This window comes from Clytia hemisphaerica, unplaced genomic scaffold, assembly GCF_902728285.1.
Source record: "Clytia hemisphaerica strain Z4C2 unplaced genomic scaffold, Clytia hemisphaerica genome assembly, whole genome shotgun sequence".
Lineage (NCBI taxonomy): Eukaryota > Metazoa > Cnidaria > Hydrozoa > Leptothecata > Clytiidae > Clytia > Clytia hemisphaerica.
The window spans coordinates 3,712,969-3,731,383 of NW_027103551.1; the positions used below are offsets into that span (position 1 = coordinate 3,712,969).

The 18,415-nt window shown below is 34.8% G+C and overlaps 2 protein-coding genes across 2 annotated transcripts in view; one reads left to right on the forward strand and one right to left on the reverse strand.

The window, feature by feature from the left end:
- LOC136800320 (uncharacterized) overlaps positions 1-18,415 on the forward strand; it is a 76,711-nt gene that overhangs the window by 23,988 nt on the left and 34,308 nt on the right. The window lies entirely within an intron of this gene.
- On the reverse strand, positions 9,404-18,210 carry LOC136800327 (uncharacterized). The gene is made up of 4 exons (XM_067056961.1): positions 18,044-18,210; positions 17,348-17,408; positions 12,073-12,264; positions 9,404-10,161 (listed from the first exon to the last, which is right to left on the reverse strand). Exons 1-4 carry the CDS (start codon positions 18,104-18,106, stop codon positions 9,860-9,862), a joined length of 618 nt encoding a protein of 205 aa, XP_066913062.1. The 5' UTR covers positions 18,107-18,210; the 3' UTR covers positions 9,404-9,859.

Here is an 18,415-nt window from a genome sequence, read left to right on the forward strand (position 1 = left end):
CCCGGAGCCAAATCTCCTGATGGTGTTATTCCTTCTTAGCATATTATGCAAATATTCAATAGGTAAAAGTTAGTTATCGACATTTATATTTATATTTTTACGAGGCGAAAGCGAGTTGAATATACTTCACCGAGGGTTAATTAATCTCAATACAGTAACCAACTTTTACCTATTGTTAAATATATGTTTTATTAAATATATATTATATTATATATTTGGAGGCAAAAACATAACATTAATTATGTCAATAGTCCAAACGTTCACATAAAACACTCCCATATCAAACGTTCAATTTGTTTTCTTTTGTTCTTTTTAATGATTTTCTTAATGACTTGAGTCATCACTTCTAAAGAACATTTTACAACAAAGAATCTTCTTTTTACAAAAAATTGTAATGTTTAACATTATTGATTGAAGCGGGGCAAACCTCAGCACCAGTGAATTCGTGACCAGCAATCACTTTAACATTATAAAATTGTTTTGCTTCGGTATTGACGACAGAATGAATCTCTTCTTCATTGATGCGAATGAAATATCGATATTCACCGTTGCTTATGTATCGTTGATGAATCTCAACATCCATAGTTTCGTTGACTGCTAGGGTGAAAGGAATAATCTGTCGATATGATTTATCTCCGTTGACGGGCGCATTAATTCTCATCTCGTTCAATGTTGGTTTCCCTTTAAAAAAAAATGAAAATTAACTATAATATAGACGGAGAGGTTTTTTAATCTTTTGTCAAATTACGTAATTTCTGCCACCATTTACCCCATGGATAATGATATTTCGTCTGTCGATAGCTTTCTTTGGTCTTCAATTTGTTTCTTCAAATTTCCCTTTCGTAGTAGCTGTTCATGCTATTTACGCTTAATCGATCATTGTTATTAGTCGCTTCAGCAAAACTTTTCTTTCGTGGTACTGTTGTGGTTTGAATTTTTGGAGTCTTGTTATCAACGTCTCTTCTATCTTGGCTGTTAGTTTTTTTTCTAGCGTGGAAAACTGGCTCTGTATTAAATTGGTAATTTGATTTTTATCCTTAATGTATTCCTGACATTTTGCCTGTAGATCATTGACCATTGTGTTTAGTCTGTTTTCGTTCTCATTTTTTGACTTTTATGATGCTTTCGCACGCTTCAATTTTCTTTATAGTAGCTGTGCGTGCAGCTTTTAATTCTTTCCGCTTGATTAGAACTTTTCTACCGAGGTTTTGCTGGAGAGCAACAAGTTTATACACACGTATTTTCGGTAACCTTTATTTAAAAACATATTTAAATGGTAAGGTGGTGGTCCAGTGCATGCATAATGTAGCGTTCGTTGGCATTTATGACATTGAATTCTCATTTTGTCATCATTTTTTTATACATTTATGTTCGGTAAAGCGATTGTTGTCACTCGCATCTTCAGGTGATGTCATTTTTGGTTGAAATTTTGCTGTTTTTTCCATATTTTTGAAATTTTGAAGATACTTATCTTCACAGGAATTTTATTTATTGCAAGATATATTTGAATCTGTACCCAATAGAACACTTGAACTGATTTGGACTTATTTTAGGGGTTTTTTGTGGAAACGTTAGTTTTTTCGCCAAAATTAAAACTATAAGGACTATATTCAAGATGACAACTTTCCTGTCAGTTTGAATGATAAAATTTTGAAGGTGCTGGCTTGAAATTTTCACAGAATTATCTTGATGTACTATTTCATTGATTTCTAAAAAGATTTCACTGAAATATTGTGAAGGCATTTGAGGCACTTTATTATTTTTGAGTTCTTTCAGCCCAGCCATCTTGTGATTGTTTAAATTTCTTATTTTGATCTTTCTTGCACAATGATTTTACAATTCAAGTGTATTATCAACCCTATCAGGGCATATCATTAATGTCTAAAATGCACTGAGAAGTAAGTAGTAACGACAAACCAATAAAATTTACCGTTAAAGGGACATAACAGTATTAGCCTGGATATCCAGGCTTTAAAACTTTTCACAGTCTAGTTTTTTGATATTTTATGTTCTGGTTTACAGTCTGGTCTCCCTAGAGCGATTTGCATTCTCCATATGAGAATGCAGTCCGCTTGCTGCGCTAAGCCGTAAGGACCAATCTACACGGCGCGGAGCAATTCTGAAGCAAAAATAGGATAGTCATCCACTTGCTAGTGAAGATAGAGCTTTCTGTACATGAAAAAGAAGAAAAAACAGAGGCAAGTTCATTTTCCAAGAAAACAAGGTTGGTCATGATAATGCATGCAAACTTGTTTATGGACTTTGGTGTAATCTTTGGATGTTTCAAATGGTTTTAGATCTTGCAAGGTTGCTTTTTATTAATTTCTGTTTTTCTGCCCTGGGTTGGCTAGGAAAGTTTTGGAAACATGGGTTTGTACTTTCATTTTCTAGGGAGACCAAGCTCTATAATTTTAGAACTTTGTATGTTGAGGTAAATTTTGTTTTTTTTTCTAAAATTTTGAGCTTGGATATCCAGGCTATAACAGTACTTGCGAAATTTGTAAACAAACTATATGTAGCGGAACTTTTTGATAAATAACGAGATTGCGCACGGGAATTTTTTGACCCGCATTCCGCGAGATCGTGTTTAATCGCCCGCGCGTGTACGCTCTGTGAATTCTGTCTGCTGTATATGGGTACTGTATGCAAGAAAAAGCTCCTCTCCTCAGTCTTTTGAGACTTTAAGGAGATTGGAGAGTGTCCTAACTCCCCAGATGGAGATTCTAATTTTACAGGCACTAGCAGGGTTTACAGCCCGTTTGCAGCAGTCCCAACTAAAGAGTCCTGCAAATCCCCTGAGAATCGGCGATCGGCTTCCGCATGTTGGAAAAAATGATCTAAAATCATTTGTTAATCATAAGTTAATACCTTGACAGGGTAAATAAGATTATACAGGTCATGGCAAATAATGATATCATATCTTTTATCATTGTTCACTTTATAAATGTCTTGGGTGGCCGAGTGGATAAGGTGGTGGGCTGGTAGGTCTGGAAAGTCATTTTCGAGAGTTCGAATCCTATACGGTGCGTTGGAGTGTTATTTTGTCAGCATTGATCAAACTCTTTCTGGTTTTATGAGGTCTTATTGATATTTATGAAAATTCCCGTTATATTTTTAAGAAACAAAATTTTTTCTAAGTGCTGGTGTCACCTCAGTGCAGTTTGACTCAAGTACAGTATTTCAAAGATTAGGTTGGTTATTAGTGGGTGGAGAGTCAAGATTCAAGAGTCATGACTTTCCCTTCTCTTAGTATTCCAAAACTTTAAACAAACAAAAAAATGCATAAAAATCTACTTTCGTCTTTTTAAATTATTATCACTTTTTTTCAGAACCACAAGTGAAAAGAAAAGCAGCTAAAAAATGATTGGCAGGTCTAAAAAATGATTGACAAGTGCGGGTTTGCTCGTGCGGGTTAAAAATTCTCGTGAGCAATCTCGTTATTTATCAGAATGTGTAGTGGATACGAAATCAAAACAAATGTCACATGTCAAAATAAAAAATCAAACCAAATATGGCTAATTTTGATTGTTCAATCGTTTTACAAGTTTGTTTTGGACACGTGATTTTAATTGTTCTCTTTAATGGCACGTGGTCCGCGCAATGTTTACATTTTACTACTTTAATGTCCCTTTAAAGATGCTACATTACTGATTTCTTGATCAACAAAATAGTCATCAAATACAACAGAGATAGAAAAACAGAAATTGGGATGTTACCATTCCAGTCGCGGCTTTCTTATACTATGGTTTTATGTTCTTTAACACTTTTAACAAAGAATTGCCTTTATAAATTGTCTTTTAATCAAATCCCCCGGGCAAAATCCCTTAAGAGTAATTAAGAATTTAATTGCAAAAATGACGTTATGAACTTTAAAAAGACATTAATAATATATGTTGCATCACCTTCTTTTATAAAAAGTGCTAAGTTTTAATGGGAATTAACCTTTAGTTTCGAATTTTTTTCCAACTGTCTGCAAAGATTTGAACTGTTTTAGATTTTTCGGAAAAATGTTCTAAATTAATGCATCAAAAGTTATGGCTGTTTTTCTATAAAAAATTGGGATGGAAAATTGGTCAAAAAGCACTATTTTAAGGTTTTGAAGCAAATAGGCTTTTAGAAAAAATTTTTCGAAAAATTGATTTTAGTTCGATAAAAGATACATCATTTACCGCAAAAAAAATTCAAAATTTTTTTCTTTGCCGAAAGTAAGCTCTTCAAACTTGAAATATTCTCTTCGCAAAAGTTGCATTTTCTTCTTCATCAAATTTTTTCATTGCAATTCTTTAATTTTCAAACTCATGGATAATTGGCCTAACAGAATATGTATAACTTCCCATAGTTTTGTGTGCTACATCAAGTAGAAATTTATATTTGTAAGTGGTAAATATTAAAAATTCCTTATGGTCAGAGCCCTTAAGGTAGTAATATCAGAAGATTTCTTGATAGAAAAGATACTACCTCCGATCGTAATACTTGGGGTTCTATCCCATAAACATCATTGTTTCCTCCTTTAGTGAGATGAAGGACTGTGCAATAAGAGAATGATCCATCCCCGACATAATCCAACGAATGAAAGCGGATTGAGAATCTGAAAATCCATTCTGGAGATAAAACTGGAATAACTCCGAGTCGGAAGTGCCTTGGTAAGGCTATTTCTAAAAGAAAATGAATACATAAAAAGACTAACAATAAAAGTGTACATGTCAAAGTTAGTTGACTTTTTATTAGAACCCAGTTTATCAGAGTTTTTAGGCTGGACGCGTTCTGAGAAATTCAGCGATTTACAAAATCTGACTAAATAGCTCTGAATCATGTTAAGGTGGTAGTCTACTGAGAAATGGAAAATCATCGAAAAAATTGTCGAATTTTGGTTTTTGGGTGTTTTGAAATCCTTAGGTCTTTCTAAACATCTCCTGGAAATTTCAGAGAGATATCTTTATTTTTCAGGTCGCAGTGAGCATTTTTGTCCTGCTGGGTGCTTGAAAAATCGCCCTTGCAACGGAAAAAATCCCGTTGCTAAGGACTTATTTCTTCAATCTCGGTCGGAACATAGCAATGTGATACACCAAAAGAAAGCTCTTTTTATGCCCTTTTCGAGCGTCAAAATATTATTTTCCGTGGCATTACGTCATCCTTAAAATTAAAGATGGTAGGTTCAGTAGTGTAACACATCAAAACAGGAATCCATCAAAACATATCAAAACAAGCTGAAAAGCAAGCTGTAAGCATGATTTTGCAGATTTCTTGGCAAGTTTTAGATCAAAACTTAATTTCTTTCATGGAAATGATTTGTTTAAATGAAGAATAGACCCTACAGAAGCTATAAAGTTGCTGTACATTGGTTATGTTGCTGGATTTCTACGAAAAACATTTAAGTTGCCGCCATTTTGTTTTGAGCATAGGCGGGGAGGCGGTGTGCTTTTGGTGGCTCACATAATGTTTTGTAGTGGATTTAAATGTAACTGAGATATTTCCAAGCACAACATGATGTAACAGAGATGGAAATGTGCATTATAATGAACTGGACCTAACTTCGGAGACGCACATTCTCATCTGACACCCGCCACTCATAACAGCCTTCCTTCGGTCAAGCCAGCTCATTGCTCATTGTCATCTAGTGTGTGTGAATAAAAATATGCACACAAAAAGTTTTCATGGCTGCAGAGATTCATGCTGGACTTTCAATGAACATTTTGACACACTTATGTGGCTGTTTTCACCCAAATTTGATGTTATCGCAAGATTACCGCAAACTTTGCTATGTATACATGACTTTAGCGCAACATGTTTTTGTTGATTTTTGGATATTTTATAAATTTTTGTGAAATGTTTTACTTTAACTTTTGAAACCTGACTGGTTGGATGAGTATTCAGTGAGGAAATTTTTTGAAAAGAGCTTTCCAGCTTAAAATAATACCCTATTTTGCAGACTTTTGTCTTTTTCTTTGATTTTCTCAAAACGCGTTTCCGGGGGTTTGCTAACGCCTATGCAGGTTTTTCTCAGGATTGAAAAGTGCTAGCTCCATGAAATTTTCAGGGATTGTTTCTTGTACCATTTGGCAGAGGATGAGTGAAGAAAAAATTCAAAAAAATATGTCATTGGTTCTAAATCTCAAAAATCACGTTTTTTAGGTTCCAGACCCCCTGGAAAATAATTATAAATTTTTTTTTCACTCATCCTCTGCCTTTGATGATTACCAACCACCATACCAAAAATCTTTTGCTAAAACGTTTTAGAAGTCTTTAAAAACCTGTATGGAGAAAACTATAGTACGTAACCCCCTGGTCGGTATCACCCCCCGTCTGTGCTATTTTTAGAATTTTTTTTTCATATTTTGCATTGTTAATAGTTTTACTACCATTGTGGAAAGTTTCATTGAGATATCTTAAATATTTCAAAAGTTATTACAAAAAAAGTAAAAAAATGACTTTTTCCATTTCTCAGTAGACTACCACCTTTTAATTGTTTTCGTTACAACAGATTTGTTTGGAGACCAATTTTACGGTTTATTAATTGTAAGAACGCCAATACTATTTTAGACTTTCCTTGAAAAAAAATACTGGGGCATTCAGGAATAAAAAAAAAAGATATCCTCCCCCACCAGTAGTATAAGTGAGTTTTTGTGGTGTGTTTTTCTGCTAATTTTACTGTCCTTGATTTTGCGGGTCAAAACTGCGGGTTTTTTCAAATCACTTAAGTCACTCCGCCGTCCTCAAAACTCCAAATGCATAAACTCAATAAAGACTGAAATATTATTCTTGTAATAAGAGAGTATTTCTTACCTTGTTCGCCAACAAAAGTAACTGCTTCTTGTCCATGATTGTTTTCTGGAATGCCCAAAATCTAAAACGTGAAATGATGCTTAGTTCGTTCTAGACAAGTATATTCTTTGGTGGTTGAACAGAGGCTCAAAAAAACTTTTTTCAAAAATGCATCTACAGGATACTATAATTGGATTAATTTTCAAGAGATTTGATTAGGCGTGGATTTAAGATTTAGAATGGATTTATTTTCGCGAAAATGGCAAAAATTCACGAAAACGTGAAATGAATTGTCGCAGAAATTAACTACCAGTCTAATAAGTTTGGTTTAAATTTTCACGGACGAAATTTTTAGAAAAACTTTAATCACTTCATTGCTGCACGCTGATTGGATAAGAGATGTCGAGAACACCAAAATTTCCAATAAAAGCATTTTTTCCAAAAATTTTGTTCCGTTTTTTAAGGGAGACACTGTAAATAATTTCTTCACAAAAAATTGTTCACGAGCCAAACATTCTATCCTTTTTTAAATCATTTTTTATCATATTTTTCAATTCGAATTATTGATCATTCTGAATTCAGAATTGATTTTCTCTCGATCGAAATTCTATTTCGCGATATTCTAGTGTGAAACATCACTGTTAGTTACTTGAAAAATTCTTTGGGGAAAGAAACAAAATTCATTAATAATTTATTATTGTTTTCAAGCGGGTATAACTTGATATAAGGGAGCGGTCATAAAGTATCTACTAAGGGGGGGGTGGACCAGTAGTAGAGAGAATACCAAAAAGATCGAAACTTGTTGATGCTCGCTGTGGCTTTTGTGGTCTTATGCCTGCTTATGCTGACTAAATTCCTCCTTTTTAGTAACTCTTTTAGGTTGTTTGACCTTTCTCACCAAAAATTTTCGTGCCCCTTTAAAGTAGTGGCGCAAAAGCTTAAATAAGATGATCAGGTAATTTTTCTGAGAAAAATTACCTAATAATCTGATTAGATTATCAGGTACAAAACTTCAATTTCAAGTATCAACAGCTCGTGTATTTCATTTGAGTGGCTTTATTTTTGGTGCTATAATATGGGGCATTTTAGACAGATTAAAAGTTGAAAATTGAAAAACTTTCCGCCGGCGAACCATGGTTGCGCCTCCTTTGTTCAAACCACCTTAACATTTCAAATTACAAAAAGCAAATTCCAAGTTTCTTGACTCAAAGATTCCGGGCGTTACTTTCAACCATACTGCTCTTACAGTTTCATATTTTCACTTAATAATGGAGGGCGCAAATAAGGACAAAAAAAATACCAGGGGCGCCAATTTCATAGTTTGCACCCCCAGAAAATTAAGCCAGGTCGCTACTGGGGAAAATGAGCCGTATTTTTTTCCAAATCTTACAGAAGCTCAGAGAAAACAACTTCATGATATTCTTGTCTTAACCCTGTCATACTTTAACTTAACAGGGCTAAACTATCTCCCTTACCTTATTTTGACATAAAAAACTGTCATACAAACAAATAATACTCTTTGTACCGCATCTGTATGAATTCTTTTTCGCGTAAAAATTTTTCTAGTAGGGGGGGGGTGCGAAAAAATATTGGGCCTTATGAGGGGGGTTCGAAAAATATCCTCCACCCCCTCTTCTAGTAGATACTTTATGACGGCTCCCTAAGCGATACTTTGTATTTGTGTTTGTCTGTGATGGAGACGGTTATCTTCTGATTTGTCTATAAAGCAGTTTTACGGTTCTCGATGTTAAAACTGCAGGATATTTCCAATCATTTCAAACCCTTAAAAGTGAAAATACACAAATTCACCATAACATTTTAAAGGGAGGGATTTCACGGAGGAGTGGAATCTGCTCTTCAGCCGGCGAGGCGACCTTTTTTTCCGATGTGTTCTGAGAGCATATTTCAGCTAGAAATTTTGATCTGTTCGGATCAGGTCTTCGAAAATTAATCTGCTAGAAATGTCTAGAAATGATGGTGTGTTCTGACGAGACAGGGGTATAATCAAGGTCATCTATCGGGTTCTTGTTGTCTAGGTAACCCTAGAAAGCTTCAGAACACATCTTTTAAGGAGACAGGGGTATAATCAAGAAAAAATTGATGTAATCTTGTTGCCTAGTAACCCTGGAAATTTATAGAACACATCTTTTTCGTGGAGAAAAACAAATATCTTACAAGTTTGTCTTGGCGAACTGTTTTTCCTAGATTTTAGAACACATCAAACCATAAAGAAGTAATAAGTTTAGGAAGACAAATAGTGCGATAAAATATATATAGATAGAACACATCATTTGTATAAAAAATTGCAAGGTCATAACATTTTGGACCCGTCGTGCGTCGAGATAAGAACACATATTTCTAAAAAATCCCCTTTCGAAAACATTCGAATCTTGATCAAAACATTCAAAAGCGCATTCGACAATATGCAATGTCTTCTTTTTTTTCTCAATCGAGCGCGAGGGAAACAGGATACGGTTTATATCCCACCTCCACGTGATGTCTTTTGACCAATGAAATCGCGAGAATCTTACTGATGCGGGATAAAATCTTTTTAATGTTGGATTTTGACTGTTGGAAGAAGCAAAGAATATTAAAAATATAGAAACTGATATTTTTAATGTTATGATTATTATTATTATTATTATTCAACAGTTTGTATTTTCATTCTCGTTTTCATGTCCAGTCTTCTTTGTAAGTGTCCTTCTCCAAAACTTCCAGATCATCCACCTTTTCGATAAACATACATTGTCCAAATGGAATACACCTTTTCGACCGTAGTCGCCAATTGCCCCGTGGGCATTTTTTGTCCGCTTTATCCCACTAAAACCATCCTAGTCCTTTATACGTACCTATAGACAATAGAAAAATGTGTCAAAAAAGGATTGGATCGAGTTTAGACGAGGATAATAAAATAATTAAGTGGCACGCGCCTGACCGCGCGGCCACGGTCGAAAATGTGTATTGATGCCCCTATATCCCCATATTTTATTATCTTTTGCTGCATATAAACCATCGCTTAAAAAGCTAAACCTTGAGAGATTCATCCTGAATAAAATACTAAAAAATACGTGCAATTTGTAATATCCACGTTTTTATTTTACAAAAAGTTCGTGTGTTTGACATTTTTAATTGATGCAGGGCAAACTTCAGCACCAGTGAATTCTTGACCAGCAATCACTTTAACATTATAGAATTGTTTTGCTTCGGTATTGACGACAGAATGAATATCTTCTTCATTGATGCGAATGAAATATCGATATTTACCGTTGCTTATGTATCGTTGATGAATCTCAACATCCATAGTTTCGTTGACTGCTAGGGTGAAAGGATAGTTCCATCGATATGAAGTATCACCATTCACGGCTGAATTGATCCTTAAGCTTTCCAGCTTCGGATTACCTAGAAAAGATGTGTTACTAACTGTTAGAAAGCTTCTCTACTTATTGCTCAAAAACTAAGTGGATAATTCCAGGGAAGGGAGGCGCCCTCTCCTTTCTTCGGGTGGACAGCTAAAGAAAAGGGAGCCTTCTGGTCGCATTCGAGTACGGGCGTAAACTTATCGTAACAGTGCTTCCCGATTAAGAGACATGGTTCAATCGTGATAACCAGGTCAACTAATATACAAGCATGCAGATCTTACATAAAAGGAGCGATATTATTTACGACCGATATGGCCGGTTTTGAACCTAAAAAAGTCCCGAACATGACCCAAAAATCCAAAATTTTGTGGCCCGAATATGGCCTGAACATATCCCGAAAATCTTCAGGGTATGTTTGGGTCATACCGTGGGTCCGTTGTTGGACCTACCCCGGTGGGGTGGAGGTCCTATAAATTGACCTTTGTCCGTTCGTTCGTGCGTGCGTTCGTTCGTTCGTTCGTTCGTTCGTTCGTTCGTTCGTTCGTTCGTTCGTTCGTTCGTTCGTTCGTTCGTTCGTTCGTTCGTTCGTTCGTCGTTCGTTCGTTCGTTCGTTCGTTCGTTCGTTCGTTCGTTCGTTCGTTCGTTCGTTCGTTCGTTCGTTCGTTCGTTCGTTCGTTCGTTCGTTCGTTCGTTCGTTCGTTCGTTCGTTCGTTCGTTCGTTCGTTCGTTCGTTCGTTCGTTCGTTCGTTCGTTCGTTCGTTCGTTCGTTCGTTCGTTCGTTCGTTCGTTCGTTCGTTCGTTCGTTCGTTATTAGCTTTCCTCGTGATTGGCTCATTAGTTTTTTCTGATTTTTTGCACACAGATGTGTAACTATAAGCCCTCGAATGTGACGGAGCCCGATTTTCGAGAAAAAAAATTTTTTGGGCAAATTGGGGCCAACGAACGGCTAAAAAACGGGTTTTTTGGACTTTCTGAAAAATTGGATCATTAGCTTTTTCTGATTTTTTGCATCCTATTTTTACCATCATAGGTAAAAGATGGCTCAAGCAGATTTTTTCAAAAAAATTTTGTTGGCTCAAAAAACACATGTTTATCTATAAGAATCACTATTCAGAAGCATACATCAATGTTCTTAGTTAAATTACTCAATTTTTTTATGAGATAAATGTTTTTTTTGCTCAGGAGGGCTTACTTTTGAAGAATGTGTGTGTTTAGACATGAAATTTTGGTTTCTTGGCGTGTTTTTATAGAAAAACTGGCCAAATTCAATATTTATTTATAAGCAAATTATCAATTACTTAGGTATTAGCTTTTCTCGAGATTGGCTCTTTGATTCTTTATGATTTTTTGCACAAAGATGCATAACTATAAACCCTCGAATGTGACGGAGCCCGACTTTCAAAAAAAAAATTGGGGGGCAAATTTGGGCCAACAAACGGCTAAAAAACGGGTTTTTTGGACTTTGTGAAAAATTAGATCATTAACTTTTTCTGATTTTTTGCATGAAAGTAGGGTACCATCATAGGTAAAAGATGGCTCAAGCTAATTTTTCAAAAAAGATTTTTTGGCTCAAAAAACGCATGTTTATCTATAAGAATCACTATTAATAAGCATACATCAATGTTCTTAGCCAAATTACTCAATTTTTTTATGAGAGATGTTTTTTTGCTCACAAAGTCTTGAATAATGAATATGAAAGAACATTTCAAGAGCATGGAATTTTGGTTTCTAAACGTTTTTTTTATAAGAAACAAACGATTAGTTTTAATAGATCGTCACTATTTGTGTTCTGAATGATTGTTTAATGGTCACGCTCATGTAGATATCAATTATATATGTGTTAAATGCATAACCAGGTAGGTCCATAAAAGTATCACTTGTTATTTTCAGTTTGAGCTGAATTATTTATCTTACACCTATGTTCAAAGAATAATTATCAAAAATTGCTTACCTGCGATGGACATACTTGGGGTTCTATCCCCATAATTGGCATTATTCTTCTTCTGGGTGAGGTGGAAAACTGTGCAATAAACGAATGTTCCAACATTATCCAACGAATGCAATCTGATTGAAAATCTGAAAATCCATTCTGGTGACAGGACAGTGATGACACCGAGTTTTGTACCTCTTTTTAAGAGTTTCTCTGAAATAAAAGAAAGCTTTTGCTCTGGTGTCACAAGCCAGTTAAGTATAAAATACACCCATCATCCCTTAGCAGCGTGGTCAGCTTTTGGGGAGATTGGCAACGAAAATACAAGGAAAATTCTTCTCGACGACGGTATTGAAAACACAAGTGTATGATGGGCTTTCGTGAAAAATGTGAGATACCCTTGCATTGAAGTGATAAAGCAAGGTCAAAGCAAAGATATCTTATATAAAACACTAGATAGAGCTACTTACTTCATTCAAGATGGCCAATTATTTTGCTTAAAGTAAACACGCGTAGGGGAAGGAGTGGCAAAATGGCTGCTGAAACGAGCTTTGAAGCAAATTTGAATAATGTCACTGACAGATTAATAAATGTTACAATTCAGGAGGAGGATCAGATTAATGAAGATAAAGATTGTGATAATGTTTTGTTGGTTATAAAGGAAAGGAAAAACAAGAAGCAGGGATGTGATTCAGAAATTTTGCTGAAGGAATGTATGAGAAGATATTCACTTGATGAGAAAAGGTTTAAAACATCAATCGCAAAGCTAATAAACATTGGTTGCATCAAAGAGGTAAAAAGATTAAACCGTATCACTTTCTCTTTACTTCAACCTGGAATACCCAACCCTGTGTTACATTATGACAATGAGGAAATGTTTTCTGATTTTCTTGAATTTAAATTACATGTAACAGAGACACTGGCTTCTCTAAATGAAAGGGTTGAGAGGCAAAATTCAACTTTAGAGATGAAAGAAGTTGTGATAAATTTGCTACAACAGGAGCTTAACAGGACGCAAGAAAGCCTTAAAGTTGCACTCTCACAAAACTCAGAGCTATTAAAATGTTTCTCAAACTCTCCTAAAGAAAAATCTGTTGAAAGTCATAAAGTTGTAGAAACTGTTGATATTATTGACAATGATATGCTAAATGACATTCCTTTTGATTCAAGTGTTGTTGAAAGTATTCCCAAATCGAATGAATACACTTTACAAAACCAACTGTCAAATTTTAGAGAGAAAATGAGAATTGACTATAACTCAAAAAAACAATCAAAAGAAAAAAATTTCCATGATGTGAACAAGAAAGTGTCTAAGCCTGACAAAAAAGTTCGGATAGCTGTTGACAAAAACAAGGACGCTCAAATGAAAAGAGATGAAATAATTGTTTGTGGAGACAGTATTTTGAATAACATTGTAGGAAATGGGCTCTCTAATAAAAATGCTAAAGTTTCTGTGAAAAACTTTCCTGGGGCAAATAGTGATGATATGTTATACCACATTCGACCAATACTTAAAAGGAAACCAAACCACATTATTCTACACGTCGGCACAAACGACATCACAAGTGATGGATGCAACACAGGAGAAAATTTGGACGGAATTCGTAAGCTAATACACGATCATAGCCCCTCAACACAACTAATAATATCAGAAGTGTTGATCAGAGAGGATAGTAAAGATAAGAAAAAGATGGCAGATAAGGTCAAACGTGTTAACTTGGTTATTGGAAAATTTTGTGAAAAATACAATCTCCACTTGATCTCGCACGAGAATATCACCAATAAGATGCTTTCCAGTAGAAAGTTACACCTTAACGGATCAGGTATCTCATGTTTTGCACAAAATTTGAAAAATTTCATTTCCAATACATGTTGATTTGATGCTAAAGCTAATTGTATTGACCAGTCTCTTGTTGTTGATGAAAAAGATGATGAATTTGATAATGGGTCTAATGTTGATGTCTTGAATAATCTAAATGGTATGAACACTGTGGTTAATCTCAAACTTAGAAATCCTACCAATATTCTTCTTGCTTATTTAAATATAAACTCGATAAGAAATAAATTCTCTGATCTTAAAGTTTTTGTTGGTAACGCTTTTGATGTTCTTACTATAGCAGAAACTAAACTCGATGAGTCTTTTCCTAGTGCAGATTTTAAATTTGAGGGTTATCGTTTTCCTCCTTTTCGAATTGATTGTAAATCAAACAGTGGAGGCCTATTAACTTACGTAAAAAGTGACATTCCAGTACGTCAGTTGTCAAAATTTGATATAGACCCTGCTTTACACATCTTGCCTTTGGAACTAAGACTTAAATCTAAAAAACTGCTAGTATTTAATATCTATAGACCTGATAGAATACATGTTGATTTGTTTTTTAATACTTTATCTGAAGCTATTTATCATTATGAACCAGCGTATGATAATATTTATGTCTGTGGTGATTTTAATCTTGAACCTACTGATCCTAAGTTGAGAAATTTTCTTGAATTTTGTGAATTTACCAATATCATGAAATCTAAAACATGCTTTAAATCAGCCCAAGGCACCTGCATTGACCTAATTTTAACAAATACACCAAGCACCATAAAAAAATCAGGAACAGTAGTGACAGGGCTAAGCGATTTCCACAATCTGATTTATTTTATGCTTAAGACAAAGTATGAAAAATTACCACCCAAAATCATAAAATATCGAGATTATAAAAACTTTAACGAAGATGAATTTCTCTATGAGCTTAACACTTGTATATTCAACAATGCACTAAGCAATTATGATGATTTTGAAAATATTTTTACAAATATTTTAGATAGACATGCACCTTTGAAAACCAAATATCTGAGAGCAAATAACAAACCTTATGTTACCAAGAACCTCAGAAAAGCAATCATGCTTAGATCACACCTCAAAGCCTTGGCTCAAAAGACAAAGAAACCTGAGGACAAGGATTGTTATAAGCGTCAAAGAAATTTGGTTGTCAAATTGAACAGAAAAGCAAGGAAAGCTTACTTCATGAGTACAACTAATAAACCAAAACATTTTTGGGATGCGATAAAACCTAAATTCTCAAACAAAAGTTGTGCTAATGATGGAAGAATTCAATTGCTTGAAAATGATATTTTGTTTACATCTGATAATGATATTGCAGATATTTTCAATTCATATTTCAATAGGATAACTGAGAATCTTGACATTCCAAGCTGGGATTGCAATAACATGCCTTTGAAGTCTGATAATTCCTTAACTTCAAAATTTGAAAATCATCCAAGTATTAAGGAAATTCTTAAACACAAAACTTCTGAGGCTAAGTTTGAGTTTTCCCAAATTGGAGAGCAAGACATGCTCAAAGCTATTTTGAGCCTTAAGCCAAAGAAATCTGTAAGTGGAAATATACCGACTCGAGTGCTTAAAATTGCTGCCAGGTCGTGTGTCCCATTTCTAACTTTTTGCTTCAATGACTGTCTTTCATCAGGAACATTTCCTGATAGGCTTAAACTCGCTGACATCATTCCAAGTTTTAAAAAAGGCTCCTCAACTGATAAGTCAAATTACAGACCCATAAGTTTACTTCCTGTCGTCTCCAAGATTTTTGAACGTATCTTAGCAGATCAGCTTAATGAGCATTTGGAATCTTCGTTTTCAAGACTCCTTTGTGGATTTCGGAAGGGGCATAGCACTCAGCATGCCGTATTAAACTTAATAAGAAATTGGCAAAATGCTCTTGCTGATAATAAAAAAGTGGGTGCTGTTCTAATTGACTTATCGAAAGCCTTTGACTGCTTACCTCATGACCTCCTGTTAGCCAAACTTTCAGCGTATGGCCTCGGAAATGACAGCCTTAAACTCATGCACAGTTACCTTAGCAATAGAAAGCACCGTGTTCGTATAGGTTCACATCTTAGTTCTTGGCTTGATATTTTCTTAGGTGTTCCCCAGGGATCTATTTTAGGTCCTTTATTATTCAACATATTCATTAATGATTTATTTTACATTATTCAAGAAATCTCAAACTTTGCCGATGACAATACTTTATCCTCTACTGGCTCGAGTATTGCCGATGTAAATAGAAATTTATTAAACCAATTGAAAATTTTATTAGAGTGGTTTGAGTATAACTCTATGGTTGCTAACCCTTCAAAATTCCAGCTGATATACCCGGGAACATTTAACCAAAATCTCTCTTTGAAAATCAAGGATATTGTCTTAAATAATGTTGAGGTTGTGAAACTTCTAGGGCTCAAAATCGATGATAAGATCTCTCTTCTTCCCCACGTGAGTGAGCTCTGTAAACAATCCAACCAAAAATTAAGGGCTCTTCGTAGGATGAGAAGCTTTCTGTCTGATGATCAAACTAAGATTCTTGTAAACTCTTATATCTTGTCACCTTTTTATTATTGCCCCCTGGTTTGGATGTTTTGTGGTAAAGGGGGAAGCAACCTTATAGACAAATGCCACTACAGAGCACTCCGTGCTATTAAAAACAGTAGTGGTGTTAGTTATGAGGACTTACTAGCAGATTGTAATGTAGAGACTATTCATGCACGCAATCTAAAACTTCTGTCCGTTGAAGTTTTCAAGTCAATCCAGCACATCGGACCTAGCATTATGCATGATATTTTCAATACAGGACAATCTGCTTATACCCTCCGTTCTGGTCATACGTTAGCTTTACCATTATATGAAAAATATGATAGTGTTTTTGCTGTAAATACTTTCGATTTCAGAGCAGTCTCTACCTGGAACAAATTACCATCCAATATTAAGAACCTAGATTCACTAAAATCTTTTAAGGCTGCTCTGAAATCTGTTTCTCCTATATGCACCTGTAAAGGTTGCATTTAGAAATATGGTTGACTCTACTTTTAAATGTGTTTTTAAACTTTATTAATTAATATTTTGTTATTTTTCTTCTTTTTTTTTTTCTTTTTTTTTTACTAAGTTGGATTTAATTAGACTTTATATTCATTTGTAAAATCTAGATTTTTAGTACCCAACTTTAAATAAAGAATAAATAAATAAATAAAAAAAGTAGGGTAGGATAAGCTCTATCTAGTGTTTTATATAGGATAACTGTTGGTTAAAGTTATTCGAATGCTAAAAGTGGTTTGCACTCCATCGCTGAGACTCGGGAAAATGTCTCTAGAGTTTTGGGGTGAGTTAGTTTCATTTAGTAGTAGTCAAAAAATGCCGTGCGCCGAGAATTCATTACCAGTTTCCTAAAATGCTGACTGAGTGGCTAAGGGCTGATAGTTTGCTTTTTATTTCACAAAAATAAATCCCTGAGATTTCTCTTACCTTGTTCGCCAACAAAAGTAACTGCCTCTTGTCCATGATTGTTTTCTGGAATGCCCAAAATCTAAAACATGAAATGTACATCCATTAGCAGAGGTGGTGGGTTCGTTTGTCAAGCCTTTTTCAGACACTCTTTACTTTGACTTGATCTCCTATCGGGTATCGTGAGGCCCACAGCTCAGCATTCTCCGGAATTTAAGCTGTGGAGACGGGCTGTAAGAATTGTCTCAATCACATTAATATCCAAAAAGCACCTATCCCCATCCACCCGGCATTCCTTCTTGATTCTTTAAAGGGGATATTCCAGAATGCTCTTTAGATTAGTAATTTTATCCAGGAGTTTTTCCAAAAAGTGGTACGAAACGATTTGGGGTTCGAAAAACCGTTTTCCCGTCAAAATTTTTGCTAAATCTCGGAATCCCGAAAATTGAAAAAAAAATGATAACACCGTCACACCGGTTTTTAGAGGTTAAAATACCGGTATAATGGCAAAAAATAAGGCTAAATACCGTCACCGTCTGATTTTAAAATACCGTTTTCCCGTCACTTTTTTCGTCAAATCCCGTAATCCCGTACTAAAAAGGACCAATCCCGTCACACCGTAAAAGTACAACCCCCCCCCCCCCGATAAACTCCACTCCTGAACTTTTCGATATAGAGTTTTAAAAAAAAGAAATAAATACCCCTAAATCTACCCACCTCATTGCACTTTGATTGGACGAATAACAGAGGAAGAAAAATCAAGGAGAAAACAAACCACATATTAGAAAATAAGGAAATAAATTTCTCGAGCAGAAATTTCTCGCTATCCTTTCCTGGCAATCCTTTAAGACTGTTTGAAGATGTTTTTATCTCAAGAATTTCTGCTCTATTACTGTTGAATCAAAATTCGGGACGAGATGGAGTTTTTACAAGCTATTATTTGATTTGGTTAGTCGTTCACCAGTAATAAAACAATTTTCTTATTTTTTTTAAAGAACGCGTCATTTTTATTACTTCAAATGGCCAATTATTTAAGTATCTTATAAAAACTCCATCTCATCTGGAAAATTGTGAAAAAATATTTGTACA